Source organism: Anas platyrhynchos, chromosome 1 (genome assembly GCF_047663525.1).
Source record: "Anas platyrhynchos isolate ZD024472 breed Pekin duck chromosome 1, IASCAAS_PekinDuck_T2T, whole genome shotgun sequence".
Lineage (NCBI taxonomy): Eukaryota > Metazoa > Chordata > Aves > Anseriformes > Anatidae > Anas > Anas platyrhynchos.
The window spans coordinates 82,222,964-82,247,273 of NC_092587.1; the positions used below are offsets into that span (position 1 = coordinate 82,222,964).

Consider the following 24,310-nt stretch of genomic DNA (forward strand, 5'->3'; position numbering starts at 1 on the left):
GAAGTCAGTACTACCTTATTTTATCTGATCTACGGGTTATATTTATATATATGTACAAACTGATAATGTAGAGTCATTGAATCACAGGATGGTCTGGGTTGGAAGGGATCTTAAAGATCATTTAATTGGGATGGCATCTAGTGGGATGCCACCCACTAGACCAGGTTGCTCCAAGCCCCATCCAGCCTGGCCTTGCACACCCCCAGGGATGGGGCACCCACAGCTTCTCCGGGCAGCCTGCCCCAGCGCCTCACCACCCTCTGAGTGAAGAATTTCTTCCTTATCTCTGCTTTTGCGCCCCCCCGGTCCCCAGGCTGCCGGCACCGCCCGGGCACCTCCTCCAGCGCCGGGCAGCCAATGCTGGGCGGAGGGCGGGCAGGCCGGGCCGCCACCCCGGGGTGCCTGCAGCGAAGGGCCGGGGCTGTGCCTGCAGATCAGCAGCCATGCAGCAGCAGCACAGCACCCTGCTTCATCTGGTCGCCGGAGGGTGAGTGCCCTGCGGCTCTGCCCCTTCTGCTGTGCGCTGCGGGGACAGGGGGAGCCTCCTGGAGGAGGCTGGGAGTGGAGGGGGAGGGAGGCAGGCAGGGTGCAGGGTGCTGGGTGAGGGGTAGGATGTGCAGCAGGACAGCCAGCCCTGAGTGGCGGCTGGTGGCAGATTCCTGCGTGGCTTCTCTGGTTTTAAATAGCTCCGCATGGGGCTGGTGAGTCAGGGGCTTGGAGCGCGCATCCTGGCAGCGCCGCCGGATTCACAGCGTGCCCTTGAGCAAGGCCCTTCTCCCGCTGCACGGCAGCCCTCCTCTCTTTAAGAACCGTTTTTCATTTCAGTTGCAAAACAGCAAAGTGTTTTACGTTGGTGATGTCCTAAAACAGAAGGTGTAGCGGTCCTCCAGACTCCTTGAGTAACTGCTGGAAGTCCCGTGTCCATCTAATCCGCTTCCCAGTTGCACCAACCTGTTGCAGTCTGCATGACAGTAAGGCCCCGAGTGCAGCCTGTGCAATAAAACACGTCATTGAGTTGCACTTGATTCATAAATTTCCAGTTTTCTGCAGGTGATGCAACTGTGCAATGTCAGTCTCTGCTTCTGTGTACTTGCCATGTCTTTTCCCCATGTTGTTTTGTATATGCTATTCTCTTTTGTTAATTTCTCCTTTGAATTATAGTCACAGCATCTAGAAGGCACTTCGGTTCTTGAAAAATTAAGAGATTTTAGCTAGCAACAGAACATCTGCTAGTGGGAACTTTGTCAGGCTGTACCCTGTCCCAGCCAATTGAATAGTAATCTTTGGATTGCAATTAGTTAAAACCCAAGAGATAAAGAAGTTCGGGTTATTGCTGCAGTGTATAGTTAGTGATGCTGTTTCATCTAATTAAGCAGATCTCATTAATGAAGGGACAGTTGTTCATTTTATCTTTTAGGGACTATTAAATAAAACTTGAGGCACTTATTCAAAACTAGTGCAAGAACATAGCTTTTAACACAGTGTTCAGTTAAACTGGGGGAATCCTGGCCACAGGATATGAGAAGGCAAAAGCTTTTTAAGTGTCCAGAAAGCATTTAGACTGATGAATAAAAAAGAATGTCTTGAAGGCTATTAAATGCAATGCAACACTTTTGGCTGAGGAAATTTCTGAGCTGAAAATTGCAGAGAGCTGGGAGACTATTCCAGAGAAGAATAATTCTTCTCGTACTCTTCTGTGGCCGTCGTTATTACCCTGTGTCTGGCGACTGCAGTACTTAAATGAAGATCTTCAAATCATCAGCATTTTTGCCAAAGTAAGGACTGAGATGTGAATTACCAGTTAACCTTGTCACAGCTGTGCACATTCTCATAACCTTTTCATATCATTAGAAAATGTTAATGTTGTTTTTTTTTATATATATTTCTCTGTACTAATCCTTTTTTTTCTGTCACCTCAAGCTTTGCAGTGAAGTTCACGCACTTTAAAATGTGAAACCAAGATGCAGAAGCAAGTACTCTTTTCTGGAGTTAAATTATGTGCTTTCTTCCTTTAGTCCTTTTTGGCACTGCTTTGTTCTGGGAGTACGTGTTGTACTGGTTGTCCACTGCTATTTCCATCATATTTTGCAGGAATTCCATCTGTTGCTTTTTTCTGGAATAGTGATTTCAGGGTTTTGTCTTTTTTAAAACAATCTGTTTATGCAGGGCCTACTGACCCTTGGTGGCTGCTGAGTTCCATGTATTTTTTCATCGCTTGCAATTAATTGCAGCTTTGCTTATTATTTGCCACTGTGACAGTCTTTGTCACCCATGGATTTTGTCATGTTAAATGTCACCTCCTGTATTTGGTGGAAAAAAAATAAAATTATTAGGTCTAGTCTAGAAGTGATTAGACTCTTGCAGGGCCACTGCTCTTTGATTTTTTACTGACAAAATGGTTTAGGGTTAGGGGGGAAGAGTGAGGCTGATTTTTTTATTTTTTTTAAAGTGCATGGTAAGGCATTATAGTTAAGATTTCTTCTAGTTTTGAACAACTGATACATCTTATTTCCTTAGCTTTGTTTAGTCAGAGTTCTTGGCTCTTCAAAAAATGCTCTAGTCTTACAGTGTAGCCATACTGGCCTAGGAAGAACATTTTACCTCAGACTTTTACTGCTGATTAAATGAACACCATGCAAAGGAATAACTTTTTTTTTTTCAGCTCTTACTGTTGTTTTTTGGATTCTTCTCTGTAGCTATACATGTCAGTAGCTTGAAGAACTTGAACTTAGGAAACTTTTCTATGTACTTGGGACATGGGTTCAAATTCATATCCTGACCATGCTCAGGTAGGCGCTTCTTGGAGAAATTAAACGTTGTAAGAACATTGTATAAAATTGTACCTCCTTATGTATCATTAAACAAATCTTTAGGGTACCAAGCAACTTCTCTAAGTGTAGTCCTGTCACAGTGTTTGTCCAGCATTTAGGTGAGAAGTTGAAACTGCTTTATTTAGAGCATTTATTTAAACTTCTTATTCTCTCACCACTGTACTCAGTCCTTTCCTGAGCTGGATAGTGCACTTCTGATCAAGAAAAACCAGACTTGTAAGTCTGGAGTTTCTACTGATTTGCCTGGTACAAACCATGGGAAAGAATAGAACTGTCAGAACCTTGAATGAGTATGGTATACATGGGAAAAATCAATGTGGCTTTTGTAAATCACAACTCCTGGATCGTTAAATAGGCTGTCTTGGTTTGCTTGATCATCCAGAGAACATGAGCCATGATGCTTACTGCTTCATGTTGTCTTCTGACTCCAAGTTAAGTTCTTTGGTCATGTTCTACCTGACTCCTACCACTTGCATCTGTTGGGAAAAGTTGCTCCTGATCAGCTGCTCTGCAAGTTATCACCGTTGAAGGTCTGCAGAGGGCTTGGCAAAGCAGCATGAGTGTAATGGAGTGGCATAACTAGTTGCTGGCATTGTGAAATGTGTAACTTGTCTCTAGACCAATTCATCAGCTAGATCTTTAACTCTTGGAATTCATTACAATAAGTATCCAGGCCTCTTTTTTTCTTTTTCTTTTTTTCCCTCTAACCTGCAGGTAGCAATAAATGAAGCCCCAGGAGTAAAGGCTATAAAAGCAATGTATATATAGTCTTAGCTGCATAGACTGTTTCAGAATAATTCTTCAGAGCTCCAGCCATTCACTGACCTATATCTTCATATGCAGTTCTCTTGACAAACATGATTCTTCCCTGAGACTTTGTAGTTCTTTAGTTGGCTTTTCTTTCTTTGGAGCAGAGTGAGGGATTTTTTACCCTTTGTCTCTTATGAAACACAGTGAGTTTGGCCATAGCAGATAGGAACACCTGTCTGTCAAGCCGCTGTCTGGCTACAGCGTTCGAGTCATGGCTGTTCCATAAAACTTCATCTAAAAAAAGTCTTTCATGTACTGAGCAGCCTGTAGCTCTCAGTTAAAGGATATGAATGGGCAAAAGCTGAGAATTGAGCATATCAGTACTCTGGTTCTGATGTGTCCCTGTGTGGCAGAAAGGGGAAAAGGGGCTACGTGTCCTTTCAGCATTACTGATTTATGGTTCATAAGTTCCAAAAATAGCTTCTGTCTGATGAAGGTCAGGGTCTTCTTTCATTAAGCAACTTGGGCTGTGGGTGAGCGTGGCTGTTGGCAGAAAGTACAGATCCTGCTTGTACAGCCTTGAAAACGTGGGGCTGAATGAATTACGTGTTGAAACACGCAGGCAGGCTGAGGGGTGGGAGAGTTTTGTGCTACCCTTATCTGACTGAGCCAATGCTGCTTTTACGGGGTATGAGGCACGGTGCCTGGAGATGTCAGCTGAAAGCACTGCAGGGAGACTGGGCAGCAGAACTGTTTGCTCTGGGAAATTCTGAATGCAAAGTTCAGCAACTTTGAGCTGAATCCCTATGAACTTGGGACTGTTTGTCTCAAATACTGGTTTCAGAGTGAGGCTGCCAGGAGATGTCCCAAGAGACGCCATTATTGCATTAATCAGTATCAGAGCAAGAGGTCATGTGTGACGCAGGCTGGGGGACCTACCCTCCTCCTTTCCTAGAGGGGAGAGGCAGTGGAAAAGTAGGGTCGGAATTATTGCCCTGTTCCTGCACAGGGGTCATCTTTACCTGTGCTTTTATGCCCTAGATGTGGTGGCACAGCAGGAGCCATCCTGACCTGTCCTCTGGAAGTGGTGAAGACACGTCTGCAGTCATCCCAACTGACTCTGCGGCCCCTGTGCCTCTCTGAGATTCAGCTGCCAGGGATGAGTGTGAGGTTGGTGAACCCCACACCACCATCCCCTGGAGTGCTCAAATTGCTCAGGTGAGTAGGGTAGGGCAGGGTGCCTGTTAGCAACGGGGAAATGAAGGTTTGGCCATCAGGTGGAGAGATTAAAGTAGCATTTGGGTTGAAGCTCCAGAAACTGCGAGTGCGGTGATGTTTCATCAGAGCACAGGAACAGCTACTCCTCACAGCTGATCCATGATTTGAACCCTGAGTCTGCAAGGCAGCTTTGGGGACTGTGTGAAGCTTCACAGCTAGTTCAGACTCGGTGTGATTATGTCAATAAAAATAGGAATAAATGGCTGAAGGAGAGAAAAGTGGCATGAAAGAAAATGAGACTAGGGCAGAAAAAGATACACTGGAGGTGAGGAGTGGATGCTGCAAGAAATACTGAAGAAAGGAAGAGGAACCAAGAGAGCCTCCAGCTTTGTTCTGCTGACTCTTCTGTTCATTTCCTTCTGTAGGACCATCCTTGAGAAGGAAGGCATGCGATCACTGTTTCGAGGTCTGGGCCCAAACCTTGTTGGGGTTGCCCCTTCCCGGTAAGTACTGCTCCCCGAGGATTGCCTATTCTGAACACTTTATAAAGGACCCTCATGAAAGCTATTGCTCCACATTCTGAAAGCAGTCAGGGCCCTATGCCCACTGTGCCCCCATCGTACAAGCATTTTTGGGACCTTCTGATGATAGCTGCAGGATGACTGCTGTGCGCTGAGTATAGGTGGTATCTGATGCAACATTAGACAAACTTGTGCTGAGAATAAAATTTGGACTGAGGCCCCACAGCAGTGCTGTCCCTGCTCCTTGTAAATGAGCTATAATCTCTTTTGTATTTCTTTCCAACCAGGGCTATATATTTTGCTGCCTATTCTGGTGTTAAGGAGAAGCTCAATACTGTCCTTGTGCCAGAGTCCAAGAAAGTACACATGCTATCAGCAGCCTGCGCAGGTGAGCCTCTTCTGTCTCAAATCAGAGCCAAGGGGTCCTTCTGTCTGTGGCTGTAAACAGGTTTCATCCCTTCTCCATTGCTGCTGCATTCTGAAGCTTTGTCCTTCCACATCTGGAGCAGTAAGCTCCTTGTGCAAAGTGTTTTCTCACTCTTCATTCTTCTTAGGATTATTTCTTAAGGTTTCTCCATTCTTTTCTGGTTCTAGTCTTTTCCCTTCCAGCTACAATCAGGAAAAGAGCTCCATTCAGGAGTGCAGGTGGGAAAGGCAGTGTGTAATGTGGACCCCTCACAGAATCATGTCTCTTGATGTCTTCCAATTCTCTAACAAAATCTTCCATTCTTGCAAGTTTAGCCTATTGTTTCTTGTCACCTGTAGCAGGGTGATGTAGAAGGCAGAGTTGGCAATTACTACCAAACAAAGGCTAGAATGAGGGAGGAGGGAAATCAGCCTACCCTAAATGTCTCCACTCCCACAGGAGCTCAAGGTCACTCTCAAATTGCAAACTACCCCAGTTTTCCAAGCAAAAGTCAGAGACCTGATAGATGAGCAACTCCTCACAAACTGCCAGTGTGATCCTGGTGCTCACTGCTGTGTTCCTCTTCTGTTCTCTAGGTATTACCTCTTCCACGCTCACCAATCCTATCTGGTTGGTGAAAACCAGGATGCAGCTGGAAGCCAGGTAAGGCAGGCAAACAGTACAGAGCCATTCCATGTCAAACCGTGACTGTTTTGGGGGTGGGATTGGGAAGAGGTCTGTGACAGGTAATAAGAACAAGAGTCTTCAGGGCATGCCAGAGAAGAGTCTTACAGTTGTGTTCAGAAGAGCATTTTTGGTCAGTGAAGTGGCATGCTATTCTAACCCTCCCTCCTCCCTTTGCCTGTACAGGATGAAGGGGGAGCTGAGCAGTAATGCCCTCCAGTGTGCCATGCATGTGTACCACACTGAAGGCCTTCGTGGATTTTACCGTGGAATCACTGCCTCTTATGCTGGAGTGTCAGAGACCATCATACACTTTGTCATATACGAAGCACTGAAACAGCAGCTGAGAAATGGCCATCATTCCCTTTCCACACCACTCACACTTTCACCAAACAGCCGTGACTTCTTCGGACTAATGGGAGCTGCTGCTGTCTCCAAAACATGTGCCTCGTGCATTGCATATCCACATGGTGAGTGTGTCTGCACTCCTTGCTTTTGTTCCCCTTGATGGGAGATGCCGTGCCTGTAGGATCAATCTGCTAATATCACTTTCCTTTTTGTCTCTCCAGAGGTAATTCGGACACGGTTGCGAGAAGAAGGGTCACGGTATCATTCCTTTATACAGACTCTGCAGCTTGTAGTCCGTGAAGAAGGACCCTTGGCTTTATACCGAGGGCTCCTGGCCCACTTGATCCGACAGATTCCCAACACAGCTATCATGATGGCTACCTACGAGCTCATTGTACATTTGGCCTCTTCCACCTTGTAAGAACACTGTAGCACCTGAATGAGCTGCTGGAGAGTTACAGGGACCTCATAGTTCTGAGACATGGTCTTTTCCTATGCTCCAAGATGTGGTGCTTTTCATCACAGACCGGGGCTGAGTCAGGCATAGCATTCTCAGGATGTAAGACTGTTTTATGCAAAGTTTTCGGCTCCAATGTATACAATGTCACCTTCGTTCTTTCTGGAGACTTGAATTCTACCAGTGCCTCAAGATTTCAAGGCACTGATTTGACAGTGCCTGCTTTTAGCTTCCTCTATGAAACAAGGGCATGAAACTTACTGGAAAGGAGATAAAGGAGAAAGCATGTTTATATCTTAGCTTCAGCATCTTCATGCCGTCTGGACCCATTAACAACCAAACATGGTTGTGAAGACAGGCTAGGGCTGAGACATCTGAGAGAGCTGGAGCAAGCAGAGATCTTGTGCTGAGACCTTTAATGTCCTTAGAGGGGCCGTTCAACTTTTATCTGTTGTGCTGCCCTTCAACTTTGACCACCAACAAATGTCCTGTTGCAGAACCTTCCTTTGGGTCTTGAACATGTTACTGCCGTTACCCCAAGAAGCGTCAGGCAGCTGACAGCCTCTTTTCTCCCTGCTGGGTCTGAAGAGTTGGACCAAGTAGATCAGGGGAAGAAACACAACCTGCTATGAAGCACTACCCTAATAACTTATGCTACTGGCCTCATAGCCATGCCTTGACCGTATCTATTCTTTTTGCTTTCCCTCTTTTCTTAAGTAACAGAAGGAGGCACACCTTCCCTCAGAACTTCTGGGTCTGTTCTGTTACAAGCTGAAGTGCCTGTTGTGAAATACACTCTGTGCTGGTAGAGAAAGTGGATCATGTAAAAAGGTGGATGAAGCTGAGTATTTGGCCTGTTTCTATTGCTGTATGGAAAGAGCCTTATTGGTTTTTTTTTTCTGTGATCAAGGTTTTGCTGCATGTGTTAATATTTGTGACAGGCTGGGATGCCTTCTGTTCCTCTGTGGTTTCATAGCCCCGTGTGCTGGGGAAGGCTACACTGTCTTTACAGAGAGAGTATTTTGACTCAAAAAGGTGGGGGGGGGAGGGATGCGGAGATGTCTCAATTGTTCCAACACATACACTTAAGAATACAACACATCTCCAAGATAAGGCAATAATTTGGTAAATATATGGTCTGGACGATCTCCAGTCTTACATTAACGGCTACGCAGACTGCTTATTTCCCGGCTTATAGTGGAAAAACTGCAGAAACCCTGAACCTTTTATTTGAAATCCATTTATTTTAAAATCCACTTTGCTTCCTCATCCTTCTTATCATCATTCATTTAGTTTAGGAGTATTGACAATTTTACAAAGCGACACAAGCTGCAGTGTTCTGGTGTTTGTTTTTTTTTGTTTTAGTTTTTGATATTTTTTTTTTGCATGAAACGAGAATAAACCTCAAACGACAACATTGGAAAAATATACAATATATATATATAGTATCTGGGGAGGGGTTGTGAGAGAGCCCACTCTGAGCCTTGTGGCTGGCTCCTCCTTCCAATTTTCCGTTCTTTCCAAGCCCCTCCTTCCTCACCATAGTTTGAACTGTGCCACTCTCATGTGCAAGTGCCCAAATATGTGTCTCAGGAGAGCCAGATGTGGGGTCAGTAATGTGGGGGATGTCCACAATGAGAATGGCGGAAGATGAAGGAACACGGGAGGCAGAAATGACACATGAGGGAGGAGAACATGTACAAGGTGGGGGAAGGAGGAAGTTAAAGTAAGACACCTCCTCCTTCCAGCCATATGTTTTTGGGGATCCATTGGACGGGTGTTTTAAAGCTCCTAATAGCGGTGAGAGCTGTCACTTTTGCCAATGATGTGTCTGTCGTCCACGTCATTGCTGTCTGGGGAGTCGGGTGTCTCCGAGTCAGTGCTGTCATCATCTTCCTCCATGTCCTTATTAGCTCTTCCCTCACTGTTTTCTGCTGCCCTCTCCTGGCAGCTCTGGTAGGACTGCGGAGATGAGACATGTCATAAGAGGAAGGATCTGGCAACCCAGGAGGCCCCAAGTTTCTGTGATTGCCCCTTACCTCCATGGGGTTGACTATGATGGTGAGGGCTGAGTCGTCCCAGAACATGTCGCTATCTTTGCTGCCAGTGCTTGTGTGTCCCCCTGCAGCAGCCCCCGGGACCTCTTGCCCCATTCCCCTTCGGTGCAGGGAGTGGATGCGCAGGATGCCCAGGATCACCATGAGTGCCAGGAAGCCCACGCACACCACAATGATGATAGTGGCTGCGCTGGGGACCACTTTGGAGAAAGAAAAGATGCAGTTAACATCTCTCACATAAACATTTCCAATCTGACCAATGCCTAACCTGCAGGAACTGGAGCTGCTGGACAGAATATGGGGTTTTGGTCTAAGCAAGAACATATCCTGACTCTTCTGCTCCCCTGGGCACAGGCAGTTCCTGCCTTTGGCTGCTCTATCCTTGCTCAATGTTTCCCAGGATGCCTACGTCCAGGTGTTTTCTAATGTCAGCTTGCCTGTAGACTATGCGTAGCTTCATCTACAGAAGTTACCAGAATACGTCATATAGTGGTCATTTGTCATTGTATCTGCCCATTGGGAGGGAGAGGTTTTCACTAGAGAGAGTCTGTAAGGAGCACAGTTTTCATAGTGTGATACTGTGCAAGCAGCAGAGAAAGAAGGAACCCAGAAGTGTGCTTTGCACATGGGGCAGCGTACTACAGTAGCCTTCTAATTTAGTACCACAGTCAAAGCCTGGCTTCTCCACAAGAGAAAATTTGAAATTCATCTAAGAGCCTTAGACCAGCTCTTGCCTCTTTGTTGTAAGCCTGTATGTCTAGCCTTCACTCCCTTGATAACCCCATTTCCTGGAAAACTTACCGAGGCCCTCCTGGATTTGTTTTGGGGAGCTCTATATAGCAGGGACAACTTTTCTACTGCTTCTGCTGAGATCAAGCAGAGCTGGGGGAGGGCGCAGCAGGGGGTGATTTTTCAGCACTCTTCCAGCATGTGCTGTCCCAGCAGTGGTTCAGTTCCAGCTGCAGGGCTGGATCAGCTTTGGGTGTACTGCTGCAGGAAACTGCAGTAAAAGCTAGAAACAAAGGTGCTTTCCATGTTCTCTACAACAGGGGGCCAAAACCAACAAAGGGTTCCTCTTCAACACTCCTAGAGCTTTTCAGAGGAGCCAATTAGAATCATATAATCATTAAGGTTGGAAAAGATCTTCAAGATCATGTGGTCCAACCATCCCGCTACCACCATTATCACCCACTAGACCATGTCCCTAAGCACCAGGTACATTTCCTTAAACATCTTCAGGGACAGTGACTCCACCACCTCCCTGGGCAACCTTTTCCAATGCCTGACTGCTGCTTCTGAGAAGAAATGTCTCCTAATTTCCAACTTAAACTTCTGCTGGCACAACTACAGGCCATTCCCTCTTGTCCTATCACTATCATATTTTCTGCATTTGTTGATCACCACCTGGTCCCATCTCTCTTTGGAGCAGTGGCAGTCTTGATTGTCATTTGTCTCCTGCTGTTGAAACTTCATTTTGAAACTACATTATCCAGCCCCACAAAGCACTTTTGCAAGATGCATGAATGAAATAGTACGAGCTTACAGTTGCTCTTTTTAGACAAGTAGTAGGTTTCAGACTGCTTCTGCATCACGAAAGCAATGCACCAGAGGAGAATTATTGCACCAAGCTCTAAAACACAATTTGACACAGACTGCAGTCCATTTGCTAATGAAGACTGGGACAAGACAGTAAGATGGGTAAAGGGAGTCTGCAAGCAATGCCCTGCTGTAAGTTCTAACAGGATATCACAAAATCAACATCCTGACATAAAGAAATAAAACCAAAAGTGTGTTACATACTAGCATTGTTATGGGTGCTTGCCAAGCTGTGGCCAGATAGCTCTGGGGGTAAATGATGGCCTCGATGTATGAACTGCTGAGAACTCAGAATATGGTTAGGATGAGCAGCTCGGTTCATGTTGTGGAGGACATTCATCTGCAGAAAGATCAGAGTGAGAGAGATTCAGCCTTGTGTTCACTGTGATAGAGTCTACACTGGGTGCATTCCTACCCACAGCGATCTCCCCATGCATGTACAAACATGTATTTGTGCATGTATTGATCTTGTACCTCGACAGTAAACTCATTGCTGGAGTAGCGTCCATTCATCTCCGTGCAGGACAGGTGAAACTTCCTTTCATAAAGAGCAGCACCATGGTTGATGTGGTATGAGACCTGGCGTAGTATTTCCTCATAAACTGCAATGCTCTCTACCCCTAAAACCAAGAATAAATAATTGTTGTAGGGTCAGGAAGCTCCTGCTTGAAAGTCATTTTGTCTCATAACCCTGTAGCAACTAGGAGCTATAGAGAAATCCAAGGCTAGGTTAATGGGAAGGGACCAGAACTGGAGCTGTCTGCAAATGATCTGATGAAATCCCAGCTTGCACTGCTAGAACACACTTATGGGAAGAAACGATCAAGAACAACCACCCTGTTAAATTCTGCACAGTACATAAGCATTGCACCAGTTCACAACCTCTGGGATGTGCTGTCCCCCAGTCATTTCACACACAATACTACTGGCATCTAAGAAAACCAGACCCTAAGGGCAATGGGACTAAGTCAGGAGGAGTGATACAAGCCTGAATCAGAGCTCAGATACCATATCCTAGCACTGTGTGCTGGAGGAGTCACCTCCTAAGGGAAATAGCCTGGGACTTCAAAAGCCAGTTCAGCACATGGTTATATCTCAGTCTCACAAAATACACCAACACATTGCCCTAAGTGCTTCTCCTTGTGATGCCTAACAGGCAGTGAAAAAGGCATAAATTGGTGGCCAAGGAGGACATACCTGTGATGGTGAGGTAGGCAGAGGTGTTAACAAGCTCCAGGCCCCGCTGCTGCAGCGCTGCCCCATCCAGGAGCAGATACTCCCTCTCTGGGTCCAGGTCATCTCCTACCAATGAGATCTCACAGCCATCCAAGTTGTGCACAATCTCATCTGACATTCGTGTGTCTGTCACTGAGATGCAAAGGGAAAGAAAACGGCCAGAAGCCAGTCAGCCAGGAATGAAAGCAGGAATGGTACCCACTTAGACATATTCATATCCTAAGCAATGACTTCTCTTTCTCTGGCTAGCACTTTTCTTGAGTAAAATCACTGACAGTCTAATTACTTGCTGGAAGAGTCTCCCTGGTTCTAACGACATTATTTGTGTACATGACTAAGTCACTTATATTTTGGAACAACATACTATTATGGGACTAGTTCACGGTAACATATCTTGGCTGTAATGACTGTTGGTACTGGCAAACTGAAAATTACAAATTTTCACACATTCACAGACCCTGAGTGCTCTTGAAAGCTTTCCATTCTCACAACTGCTGGTAACCAAGTTTGAGATCTTATCTTATTTAAAATGGCAACCACTTTCAAAGACTAATCGCTTTCAGGAGGGGCAAGACCAACCTTCTCTAAGAAGCTCAAGCTGCTGAACAGAAAGCTATGAGCAAAAAAATCCTATTAGCAAAAGGGATGCAACTGGAATGAAAGGATATGTGGAGCATAGAGTGTAGAGAAGTAATCCGAGGATGATGGAGGGAATTGAGGGAAAAGATAATTTAGGGTGTGAGGAAACTGACAGGGGAATTCAAAGGAACAAATAATACAGGAATCACAAAATCACAGAATATCCTGTGTTGGAAGGGACCCACAAGGATCATCATGTGCAACTCCTAACTCCACAGAGGGCAACCTAAGAGTTAAACCATTTATCTTCAAGCATTCGCCAAATGTTTCTTTAATGCTGACAGACTTGGGGCCATGAGCACTTCCTTGGGGAGCCTGTTACAGTGCCTGACCACCCTCTCAGTGAAGAGCATTTTCCTAATATCTAATCTGATCTTCCCCTGATATAGCTTTGGGAGTGGGCAAGAAATAAGGGAAACAGGAAGAGACTGAGTAAGTGCAGGAGTGGAGAAAGTAACAGGCAAGACATTCAATGCTGGATTCAGTAAAGAGACATGTAGGTAAAATGTAAAACGGATTAGGAATGAGCATGGGAAAGATGGAGAGAGTGAGGCAAGGAACTGGAAAATGTACAGGGAGGAGCAGAAAGGGATAAGAACCAATTAGCCTACATATTAACACACAGTGTGCCTTGCTTTTGTATTTGTAAACTCTGTCCTGTTTTGGGTGCAAGCAGGGGTTCTACTTCCTCTGCAACACTTGCAGGTTTTTCCATTTTTCCTCTGATTCTCCCCATACTTCACTCACCAGTACCATGCCAGTTCTCATCTTTCTTGGCCTCCACCTGGTGAGAAATAGAGCAGGTGATCTGGAGATTGGGGAAAAGGGGGACCCCATCAGGAGCCTCGAAGTCTGATGCAGTATGAGCAAAGTGGGCAGTGCCACTCAGTAGGATCTGGGGGGCATCAGGCTGTAGCACAACGACATAACCTTCCACATCAGGGATGGAGACACAGGACTCTTCACTGAAACACCTGAAGGAGAGAAGCAGAAAGCATCAGCTGGCCCAGCTTTCCACCAACATTGCAAAAGAGCATCTTCTGCCCATTACTGTCAGCGAAGGCAATATCTTTTTTTTTTTTCTGGTAGTCTTCCCTGTGGCCTGCTATGCCAGACAGAGAGGTATGGTAGGAGTCACTGGCTTTCAGGTGACTTGGTCATATCTGCACACCACAGAGAAAATTAAAACCAGCCCACATGCCTGAAACACCATCAGCAAAGGCAGAAGTTCTGCTACCTCCATGGACCCTATTACCCCAGTATTAAAGTACCCAAATGGATACTTTAATAATTATTTCCAGAAAGACTCTTACCATTTCAAGACCATCACTTAGAATTTAAATACAAGGTGAGGTTTAATTTTAGTCAGAAGAGATGTAATCCTCTTGCTGAACCTAGGGGTATTGCTTTATTCACTCACTTGACAGCAGTGGTGAGCCTGAGTGGCCGGACTCCAGGGGTAGCAAAGCGCAGTGAATTCATGTAAGCCACATGCTGGATTGCATGGTTGAAGGTTTCCACATCATCACCCTCCAAGGTGAGCAAGGACTGAGAGGGGTTCACATGAACCTAGAAGCGGATGAGAAGAAAATACTTAGTATTCCCTGGCAAATGCCAAGAACCCAGGCTATGAGAGACACAAAGGAGAAAGGTGGGGAGCTGTCCGAGGTGGGGGAGCAGGCAAAGTCCTGGGAAGCAAGGCCAGGGAGGAGAGTGGAGGAGACCCATGCAAGTTGGGCAGATGGGCATACCTTCATCCCTTTGCCCAGACTGTCGAAGTCACTGTAATCAAGCCCCTCACGGCAGGCATACAGGCATTCAATAACCTCCCGGCTCTCCAAGCTACCAGGGCGCACAGTGAAGCCAGCCAAGTAACCATGGAAGTAGTGGTGTATCAACAGAGGATCTCCTGAGGGAAACATGGGACGTGGAGGGTGTGAGAGACATGGTGAGGAAGAGAACAAAGACAACAGAAAAGTGAGGGACACACAGTTGTCTCCCTTATGAGAGACATAGAGAGACAGATGACTGCATGGGACACGGAAGAGCAAAGACAACAAAAGCCACAGTGTGAGGGACACAAAGATGTTAAGGGAGGTAGGAGAGAACAGAGGGGTGCACAGAACATAGAAATGAAAAAGGCAGTAAAAAGACAGACAATACTGAAGCGAGTAGATGACAATTTTTGGAATTCCAGGTAGGGAAAAGACAAACAGAAAGACCAGGGCAGTGACAGATAGGTAGCATAGAGAAGTTTCTGCTAAACCACTGAATGCCAGATGGAAACAATTTCTTGTCCCCTTCTAACTCTGCTTCCTGTGAGGGCTTTCAAAAGAAACTGTATGTTCCACAGATAGTTAGGGATGAGGTGACATCTCCTGATGTCTCCAATGGCTATTGTGTTCTTCAGAGACCAACTTTAATGACCAGGCATGAGGACACTTTCTTCACATCAAAAGCGTACTCCATTTCTCAAAGCAGGCTGTAGTCCTACCAGCATTTTCATGCTCTACAGGTATCAAGGACCAATCTGCCAAATAATAGGGGTTTTCCTCCCAGAATGGCAGGAGGTGGCAGGACAGGATCAAGGAGCCGTATAAGGAAGGCACCATGCAAGAAGTGATATAGTCATGCATGGTGAAGAGGGGAAGAGAACCATCTTCTTTCTTTTCCCTACCTTGTACAGTATCAGTGGAATTCTCATTTCCCTTGATTTTCTCTTTGTTTTTCTCCTCTGTAAAAGGAGAACATTCAGACAAGCAATTATACATTGGAAGAGGGTAGTTACAGGGTCAGGCATGTTTCTATACAATTACCCATATCAGCCAGTGCGAAAGAACAGCTCTGGACTCACGTACCAAGCAGCACACCCTTCAACCCTAGAGACAGCACAACACAGATGAAAGAGGGCAGTGTCCCCCTCATAAAGGGATGTTGAAACTGTAACTAATACAAGAGGAAAATATAGGGCTTTTTTTCCTCCTTTCACAGCAATATCTATTCTAGGAATTAAGTGATTCCCATTTATGCAATGTGGTCCTTGCTGTGTTCTCAACAAGCCATGTTCTCAGCATTCTTTGAAATTCAGACGGTTTCAGAAGGGTGTCCCAAGCTGATTAGTATTTGTTGGATGCAAAAGGCCAGTAGAAAACAGAGCTGTGGAGAAGCAAGACTACATTGAAAGTTTGACCTTACTATCAATTTCTGCTGGAATGAAGTCAAGGAGCAGGCATATTCCTTTAGTTTTCATAGAACAGAATCACAGAATCATTAAGGTTGGAAAGACCTTCAACATCACCTAGTCCAACCGTCTCCTACCACCAATATTACCCACAAAACCATGTCCCTAAGTTTTGTTCTGCTCCAGTCTTACAGAAAAACTGAAAGACCTCAGACTTACATCTCCACAGAACCGGTTTTAATCTGGTACTGGCTTAACTACGTTCCTAACCTGATCTTTCTTCTTCAACCCAACTCCTGTACAGACTGTTTTATGACTTCTCCATAAAGAAACTCAAGACACACAAATCACCATCAATTCAACTAGCAGAATAAATAATGACCTCTGCTTTCTGGTGAAAAACTTTGATAGAAAGGCCAACACCTGAATGAGGTACAGATTTTCAACTCTCTCCTGCATGAAAGCTAGTTAACTGTCATCACATGTTCTACTGCTGCTGTCCACAAAGCTGCCATCGACACCTGAGTTATTATCACCACGGCCTGCTGGCTTGGTCCGTAAGGAGGGAAGGAACCACACTGGCTTTGGTAACAAGGAGAAAAGATGGCTGCAATGTGGTTTGCATCATTTAGTATTGGACACCATTTTTCATCTTTTCTGGCTTTCCCTCCACTCCCTTGTTTCCCACAAGGAAACAGCACGGCTCAGGGAGTGGGCACTCACCAGTCCAGCAGGCTCCGATCATGAGTGAGGGCTCCTGCCGTGGTGGATGGATGAGGCCATTGTCATGGATGAGGGCAGGGTCATAGGAGACGCCATCCACGTAGAGTGTGACAGTAGGGAACTCAAGATTGAGGGCATAATGGTGCCATTCGTCATCACAGACCTATGGCATACAGCAGAAGAAGGAATGAGCAAGGGGAAGGAGGAGAAAGAGCACTGAGAAGAGGTTAACATTTCCTCACCTGCTCAAGCTTCCAGAGGAACTTCACAGGCCTTGCACTCTCCAGCAATGGCCAGTAGAGGAATGCAATTCGGCAGCCATGCACAGCCAGAGAGTAATGTGAGTAGCCATCCTCTGCCAGGGGACAAGCAAAGGGCATTACATACAAGACTTCAAAGCCAGAGCCCAGAAACACACACTAGACTGCATGATTGGCACTCAGCACTGTGTCTTCACAGTGGGCTTGACTGCTCCTAGGAAATGTGGAGGCTGAGGAAGCTATGTTCCTAAGAAGTGACCCCTTCCCAGGCCCTGCTCTGGAACACAGGGATTTCCACCTGCATGGACAATGCCTTCTAACAGCTCAGCATCACCTCCCCAGGAAAAGTGTCTCACCGCTCTGCACTGTGCTGCAGATCACCGTCTCCTCTTCCCGCCTGCCTTTGCTGGGCACTACAGCATGTTTCATCCAGACGGACAGGGTGAAGTGGTCGCTCAGCCCCTCATGGGCATGCAGCCCGTTCATCACAGGCACCTGGGCAGCCTGGCTGCCGTTGAACCAGTAGATGAGGCTGCTGTCCTGGCTGTAGTGCACTGAGAGCCGTGCAGTCCAGTTTGCCGTGGGGCTAGGCACAGGCAGCAAGTCGATCTCTCCTGAGGCGGCACCTACCAAGAAGGGAAGGAGTCAGGAGTCAGGAGCACAGGAGTCTGAGAAGCCTGGGATCTAGGGCACAGAAGAAAGGGGTGGCAGAGGGCTCATTGTAATGTCCTAGAGCATAGGGAGTGGGAGAGTGGCCTATAGGCCTTCTCCTGTCTGGAGGAGGATGGTGACTTTTCCATTTGTGCCAAAGGATATATCCCATAGACTCTGCATAATGAGACAATGCACATAAACCTCTGGCTTCCCAAAAAGTACAGGGAGCCCCTTACAAATACAGGTAGGGTGCCCACAGGATGCCTGTGCTCAATACAGCACGTGAGCGAGGTGTCCTCACAGCCCTGCTAACTACAGCAGATATGAGGAGTGTGTCCCAGCAGCTCTGTTGCGTGAGGCACAAAGGTATCACCGTGAATCCCTTCAGGGAAACAGGCAGGGTGCTTTGCTGCCATTGCCCTTCACTCAGGAAAGACTCGATTCACCACAGAGTTTGCGCAGTGACTTCTCGGAGTAGTTATCCCGGTCACAGCCCTTAGCCACGTGGTTGGTCTGCAGCTCCACCGTGGCCTGGATGTTCCACAGGGGCTCATCGCAGGTCTCCAGGTGAATGCTGGGGAAGAGCGCGAGGCTGCCTGCACCCGGTGTGTACTCAATCCTCTTGTTCCAGCCTAATGAAGAAGAGTGACAGAGAAGAGAAGGGTTAGGTCCTGCCAAGGACCCAGGGCCAGAACGCTTGGCACATACAAATGGCATCTATGCACCAGCCCATAAACAGAGAGATTTTTGGCCCCTTCTGCACTGAAAATCAACTTTATGCAGCTGGCATCAGTGCAAGGGAAGATTTCCTGGAAGCACAGAAAGTCCAAATTCTCATCTTCTACAGCTGGTGCCAGTGTAGCATCAATCCCTGGATTTTCAGTCTCTCATCAGGCAGAGTTGACATTTAGCTGTGTTGATTTCCCCTTAATTCCATTGACTTAGCTGACCCTGTAGACAGACATCACCTCTGAAAAAGCCAAAGATCCTCAAGAAGAGCAGCCTCAAATGCAATCTACATTGAATTCTATGAGGCTTATCAAATACATAGTAGTTCACAGTAATCTAATAGATGCTTTTCCCATGTTCAATGGCCTTCCAGTAGCTTTGCAGTACCTTAGGTAGGATTTGTGGTTTGGTGCCAGAATTTAACCATGTATATATATACAAATTTATATGTGTATACACAAACATTTTCAATCAGTAGGATTGAGTAGTTCAGCATAAAGGCAAGACAAAAGTATGTCTGGAGGTTTCATACCCTGCCAGCTGGGTTTGCAGGTGGGTTTCACTTGGATTTCCACTTCGGCATCATCAGAAGCCCGCTTCTTTCCACAGTCATACGCTGTTACTGTGAATCTGTAGAGACGATCTCCGCTGTACTGAAGCTTCTCTGTGTTCTCAATGTTCCCTGGTTAGCAACACAAAGAAATCAAGGAAGAAGAAAGTCTCTTCAAACACGTTGCTTCTAGAAATCACTCTACTTTTGATCAGCTACAGAAACAACCAAATGAAGGCAGAGTTCCCCCACAGTGACACTCTGCTATATGCTACAGCATCCCACAAAATGGCTGCTGAGCCTCTGCATGAGAGAGATGAGCAGTACTAGAGGAAGTGTGGTTCACGTATCACAGTTCTGCCAGCAAATGGGACTGGAAGAGGGAGAGCAGAGAAGAAAAGGGAGAGTGCTTGTGGCAGGTTCAGATACCTACCATCATTGTCAATCAGAAAGGGAATATTGGGGGTCAGGATCTCGTAGTAGCAGATCTGGCTGTACTGTGGTGAGCAGTCTCCATCAATGGCTTCCACGCGCAAGATGCGGTCATACAGCTTTCCCTCAGTCACTGCGACACGATACAACTTTTCCACAAAGACAGGAGCAAACTCATTCACATCATTTACTCGAACGTGCACTGTGGCCCTGATGCAGAGAAACATCAGTAAGAAGTTATTGCCTGATTAGGAACCATACACCACCCAAATTTCAGATTACATCACTCCCATAAAATGTACCAGTCTGACTTCCAGATGTCAAAGGCAAGGACAAGGAAAAAGACCTGGGTTTCAGCCCAGCAATGTTGGTACATAGGAGCTTGTACTATGGTTTCCCATTGCAGAGGAAGAGTAAAAGGACTGATAATGTCATCTGGACCTTCTGCCTGTATTCAGTAATGTAAGGCACCACTCAGACACAACTGTCAAGCAGTCCTGGTTTCTGGTGTATTTACTCGTGTGACTCAGCCAGTGCACAGGACCATCACATTTTTGTTTGGTCATATTCACATGTTGAGTTACAGCATCACGGCTAGAAAAAAAAATAACCCTGGCTAAAGGAAGGGCCCCACAGCATTTTTCACTTGCATTTATGTGACAGATGACATTTTGTAACGTGCAGTAATGACTGCATGGACTTACTTGTGTGATTTCTTGGTATTGGCTCCATCAGGTCCCTCTCCACAGTCATAGGCCTGGATGGTGAATGTGTGCTCTTTATGGGCTTCACAATCCACTGGTTCCTTGGCCCGGATCAGTCCCTCACCTGTAGCTTTGTCGAGGATCACAGCTTCAAAAGGCACCCCTGCCCCATGGATCCTGAAGCCACAGATTTCACCTGGCACCCACAGGTGGAGAGGAAGGGGAGAAGAAAGAGCACTGAGGAGAGCACAACATGACCCCTTGCTTCCCACTCCCTGATTTTCTTCCTTTCTAACTTACACTCTCATTTCTCCTTCATTATCATCTTAGTGTGGTGCAGTTGCTGGTTTCCTAGGAGTTCCTCCTACCAGCTCTCACATACAGACATCCATGATGTAGATTGCCCTCTACTGGAGACTACTCCCACAGCAAGATCTCTTGCCCAGCCTCACGGAAAGCTGGAGGCTACAAGGCTTAAGCTGGGGGTATGAGGGTTATACTGTCAAAGTACTGAGAGAGCACCTTAGTTCATCTCTCCACCCGTCAAGGAGGCAAAATAGGCCATATATTTCAGACAGACATCCAAAGCATGAAGATCCACGATGCCCCGTCCTTCTAATACAGGACGTGCACAGTATCTCAGGGAATTACAGATAAGGTCACCTAAATCTGAGAGCTCAGCTCTCAGGGACCCCTATTCCTCTTCCAAAGCTGAGGGGGCTTGCATGAAGAAGCTCCAGCCATGGAGCAAACACTAGGAATAAAAAACCTTGTAAAAGCATCAAAGCATTAGCTGTACTTTCAGGGATTCGTGCTTCCTGTGAGGGATGTGGAACTGCCAGCAAATTGTGCCCTACCAGCTTCCTCCAGCCCTCACAGACACAGAGCTGTGCATGTGATCTTTGGAAATAGCAGAACTGCGTCAAAAAGTAGCTGGCTCCACCCTCAGTTCCCCTCCCTAAGGGAAACAGCTCACAGGATCCTAAATCAAGCTGTGCCCAAATTGGCTCCAGACTTCACTGGGGACCTCCTCCGAAATGAGGTTTGGAGGTGATCATTTCCTGAACAGAATCCAGCACGGGGATGAATGTGACCCTGCCTCTTTGGAGGTCTCTCCCTGCCTCCCACCCTTCCCAAAGCTGCTGCCCACTTACCTGCATAGCGCAGTGGAGCATCTTTGTCCAGTGCAAACAGCGGTGGGTTGAGCAGGACTGTGTTGTCATTCTCCATGATGATGCCCTGATATTCAGCTTCAATCCAGGGTTTGTGCTTATTTGCTGAGACAAAATTTGGGGTAAGGGATGGAGCACAGGAGAGTATTAGCCAAAAATGACAGGTTCAGTAGAAAAAGTGCAGCATATCATCCAGTGGCAGGTAGCAACCACCCCTCCCCACCTCCTTCTCTGGAAATAAAGAAAGCTGAAGTAGGCTGGGAAGAAACAGCTATTTTTCTTCAGTTCTGTTCTACCTCACTCCTGGGAGACCTCACCCGAAACAATGTGTTCCTTCTGGCCTTGTCATTACTCTCTTGTTAGAAGCACGTGGAGAGGCATTTGGGTGCCCAGGAAAGCTGGAGCAATTACAAAAATGAGAGCAATAGGCACGAGTAGTCTGACTCTGGAGCAAGATTCCAAATGCTAAAGCCTTTAGCTCACTGAAGCCATAATTAAAGGATCCAGGAGACACCTTCCCTTGGGGTGTCCCCAGGGGATAAGTCTTGCACGCAGCCATTACCACCTATGCCTTCCACCCTATGGACTAAGGCCAAGGATCTAGACACGTGTGTCCAGGTACACTTTTAGCCAGTCACCCTACACGTATAATATAATCTGCTGAGTCCCTTGCTCCTTCTTTCCCCACTCCATGGTGAGCACCATATTCCTTTGGCCCCTCCTTGCTGATCCCGTTGGCTGGAGCCCAGCCAGGCTTGGCATGGAGGCAGCCGCCAGCAGGAGGCTCTGAAAAATGTCACAGGCCCAGAAATAGCAAATTAATCTTTATCACATCAGCTCCAGGGCAGGGAAAGGGAGAAATAAAGGGGGATGGGGGGGGGGGGGGGAATGAGAGAGGAGAAAAAATCGTTATAAATTAAAAACCCCTCCCCCATGCCCACTCCCTGCCAAATGGGCCTCAGAGATTATATTACATGTCCTAGTTACAACCCCCATTCCCAGATAATCCCCCACTCTCCCACCCCCTGGAGACCGAGATTTATTACAACCAAGCCATACTCTGAGCACAGCATGGCTGGTGGGGAGCAGGAGACCGAGCCCTTCCCCTCAAGGGCACTACTGCCAATATGTGGATTCAGTCTCTGCAGCACACGTCCTGCCAGGGCGTCTGTGTTGGCTCAGAAGGGACAGCATCCCCTCCCATCGATCGCTCCTGCCCATCAGGCCCGGGACGTGCTGCTGGAGCTGGGTGATGGGCCAGCAGGCAGGACTGCAGCTCAGAGCGGCTGGCCACAGCTCGGCGTGGAAGCGAAGAGTGTGGGCTGGCATTTCTCTCTCCCCATATTGATTAAGATTATAGAGCATTGCGTAGGAAAGCCAGAGCAACATCCACCCTGCTCAGTATGCAGGAGGAATCCTTCCTGTGTGCGAGTGCCCACGTCTCACGCCACCCCTCCACTGCCCCCACCAGATTCCGCTCTGTGCCAGTCCCAGCCCGTGCACCACGGCACCGAGGTGGGAGTCCACAAATGCCGAATGTGCCCTGTTGCTGGGGTAACAAGCTGGTGGTAGAGACAGAAACCCTTTGCTGCATCCACCTGCAACTTGGGAATCACCAATCTGATTTCTTGGTATGCGAGTTCTTGGGGATTAGAAGTGCATTCGGGGGATATTTTTAGGATACAGACTCCCACCAGTTTCAAGAAAGCTCCTACAAAACCGAAATCATTTGCCAAAGGTGGGTACATATTTCAGCGTGTCAATTCACAAAGGTGAGAGAAAATACAGAGCACGAGGGGCCTTGCCTTGCAGCTGGGTCCCTTGGAGCCCGAGCAGTACAAAAAAATGCCCCTGCCAGCATCAGTGTACACAGAGCCCTGTCTGTAGCTCTGTCCAGAGCACCGAAAGCACGCTAAAATGTCACATTCCCTGATGACCCTTGAGTGTTTCAGATTCCCCCACCCCATCCGATTATTGTCTCGCTGACTCCCCTAGAATGAATTTCTCATGCCTGTGTCTATGGCCACAGATCTAGTAACCTACATCCTTCTCCATCACCCTACGTGTTCAAAGAACATCTGCATGCAGAACGCTAGAGCTGTAGCATTTGGTTTTGGTCTTTTTTATTATTATTATTATTTTATTTAGCACATAAGATACTGCCTTATATAAGCAACCTGCACAATGAACACGTAACCGCGGAATAATTCCTATTGACAGATTCTAGATGCATGAACTAGAATCGGAAAATGGAGATAAGAGGATGTGTTTCTGAGACAAGAGGGATCTGTGGAGATGCAACACATCCCCTCTTCGCATGTTAAGGAAGGAAAGCTAAACCCACACGGCAAGAACTGAAACAAAAGCACGGCAAGCGGGTGGACATGGGGAAAACGAGGAGGGAATGATGAAAGGAGAGAGAATATAGGAAAGGAAAAAGAAAAAAAAAACAGGTGGTAAGAGCCGGGTGGAGAAAGTAGAGGGAGGGGAATGGGATGAGGGCGCTTGGAAGGGCAAAGAAAGCCTGAGAGGCTGGGGACCCTCGGAGATGACAGCGGGGAGCCGCACTGCAACCGCAGATGGACGGATGGACAGATGGACAGATGGATGGACAGATGGATGGATGGATGGACGGACGGACGGACGGACGGATGGATGGATGGATGGGTGGGTGGATGGATGGGTGGGTGGGTGGATGGACGGACGAGTGGATGAACGGATGGATGGACGGATGGACGGACGGACAGATGGATGCACGGCCGGATGGCGCTGCCAGCTGCCGCTCTGCCCTCCGCGGGGGGCGGCCGGGGGGGGGGGCTCGGCAGCCCCTGCCCCGCCGCCGCCGTCCGTGCCCGCGGCGCTCCGCTCACCTTTGTTGGCGGCGCCGCCGGGCAGCGCGGCGCAGAGGCAGAGGAGCGGCAGGAGGACGGCGGCGCGGGGCCGCGGCTCGCCCATGGCGGCGGCGGTGGGGGCGGTGGGGGCGGCGGCGGCGGCGGGGGTCGCTGCCCGGCCGCGGTGCTGGACGGCGGGGGCCCGGCGCGGGCTGGGCACGCCCTGAGCTGCCGGCACCCGGCACCCGGCACCCGGCCCCGCTCCGCTCCGCTCCGCTCGCACCGGTGCCGCTCGGCCCCGCCCCGGCACTGCAGCGTGACGTCACGGGCG

At 47.6% G+C, this 24,310-nt stretch overlaps 2 protein-coding genes across 2 annotated transcripts; one reads left to right on the forward strand and one right to left on the reverse strand.

The window, feature by feature from the left end:
- The first annotated feature begins 328 nt into the window (after positions 1-328).
- Positions 329-8,375, forward strand: LOC101792311 (solute carrier family 25 member 33). The gene is made up of 7 exons (XM_005016771.5): positions 329-487; positions 4,623-4,799; positions 5,225-5,302; positions 5,608-5,708; positions 6,323-6,389; positions 6,597-6,880; positions 6,980-8,375. The coding sequence occupies exons 1-7, from the start codon at positions 444-446 to the stop codon at positions 7,177-7,179; spliced, it is 951 nt and encodes a 316-aa protein (XP_005016828.2). The 5' UTR covers positions 329-443; the 3' UTR covers positions 7,180-8,375.
- Positions 8,376-8,439: 64 nt separating this feature from the next.
- CLSTN3 (calsyntenin 3) lies at positions 8,440-24,268 on the reverse strand. The gene is made up of 18 exons (XM_038166458.2): positions 24,019-24,268; positions 21,131-21,253; positions 19,977-20,172; positions 19,274-19,482; positions 18,823-18,972; positions 18,008-18,193; positions 17,264-17,533; positions 16,890-17,002; positions 16,648-16,810; positions 15,421-15,477; positions 14,495-14,652; positions 14,164-14,312; positions 13,491-13,717; positions 12,066-12,236; positions 11,343-11,488; positions 11,073-11,208; positions 9,255-9,472; positions 8,440-9,177 (listed from the first exon to the last, which is right to left on the reverse strand). Exons 1-18 carry the CDS (start codon positions 24,101-24,103, stop codon positions 9,007-9,009), a joined length of 2,928 nt encoding a protein of 975 aa, XP_038022386.1. The 5' UTR covers positions 24,104-24,268; the 3' UTR covers positions 8,440-9,006.
- Positions 24,269-24,310: the final 42 nt, after the last annotated feature.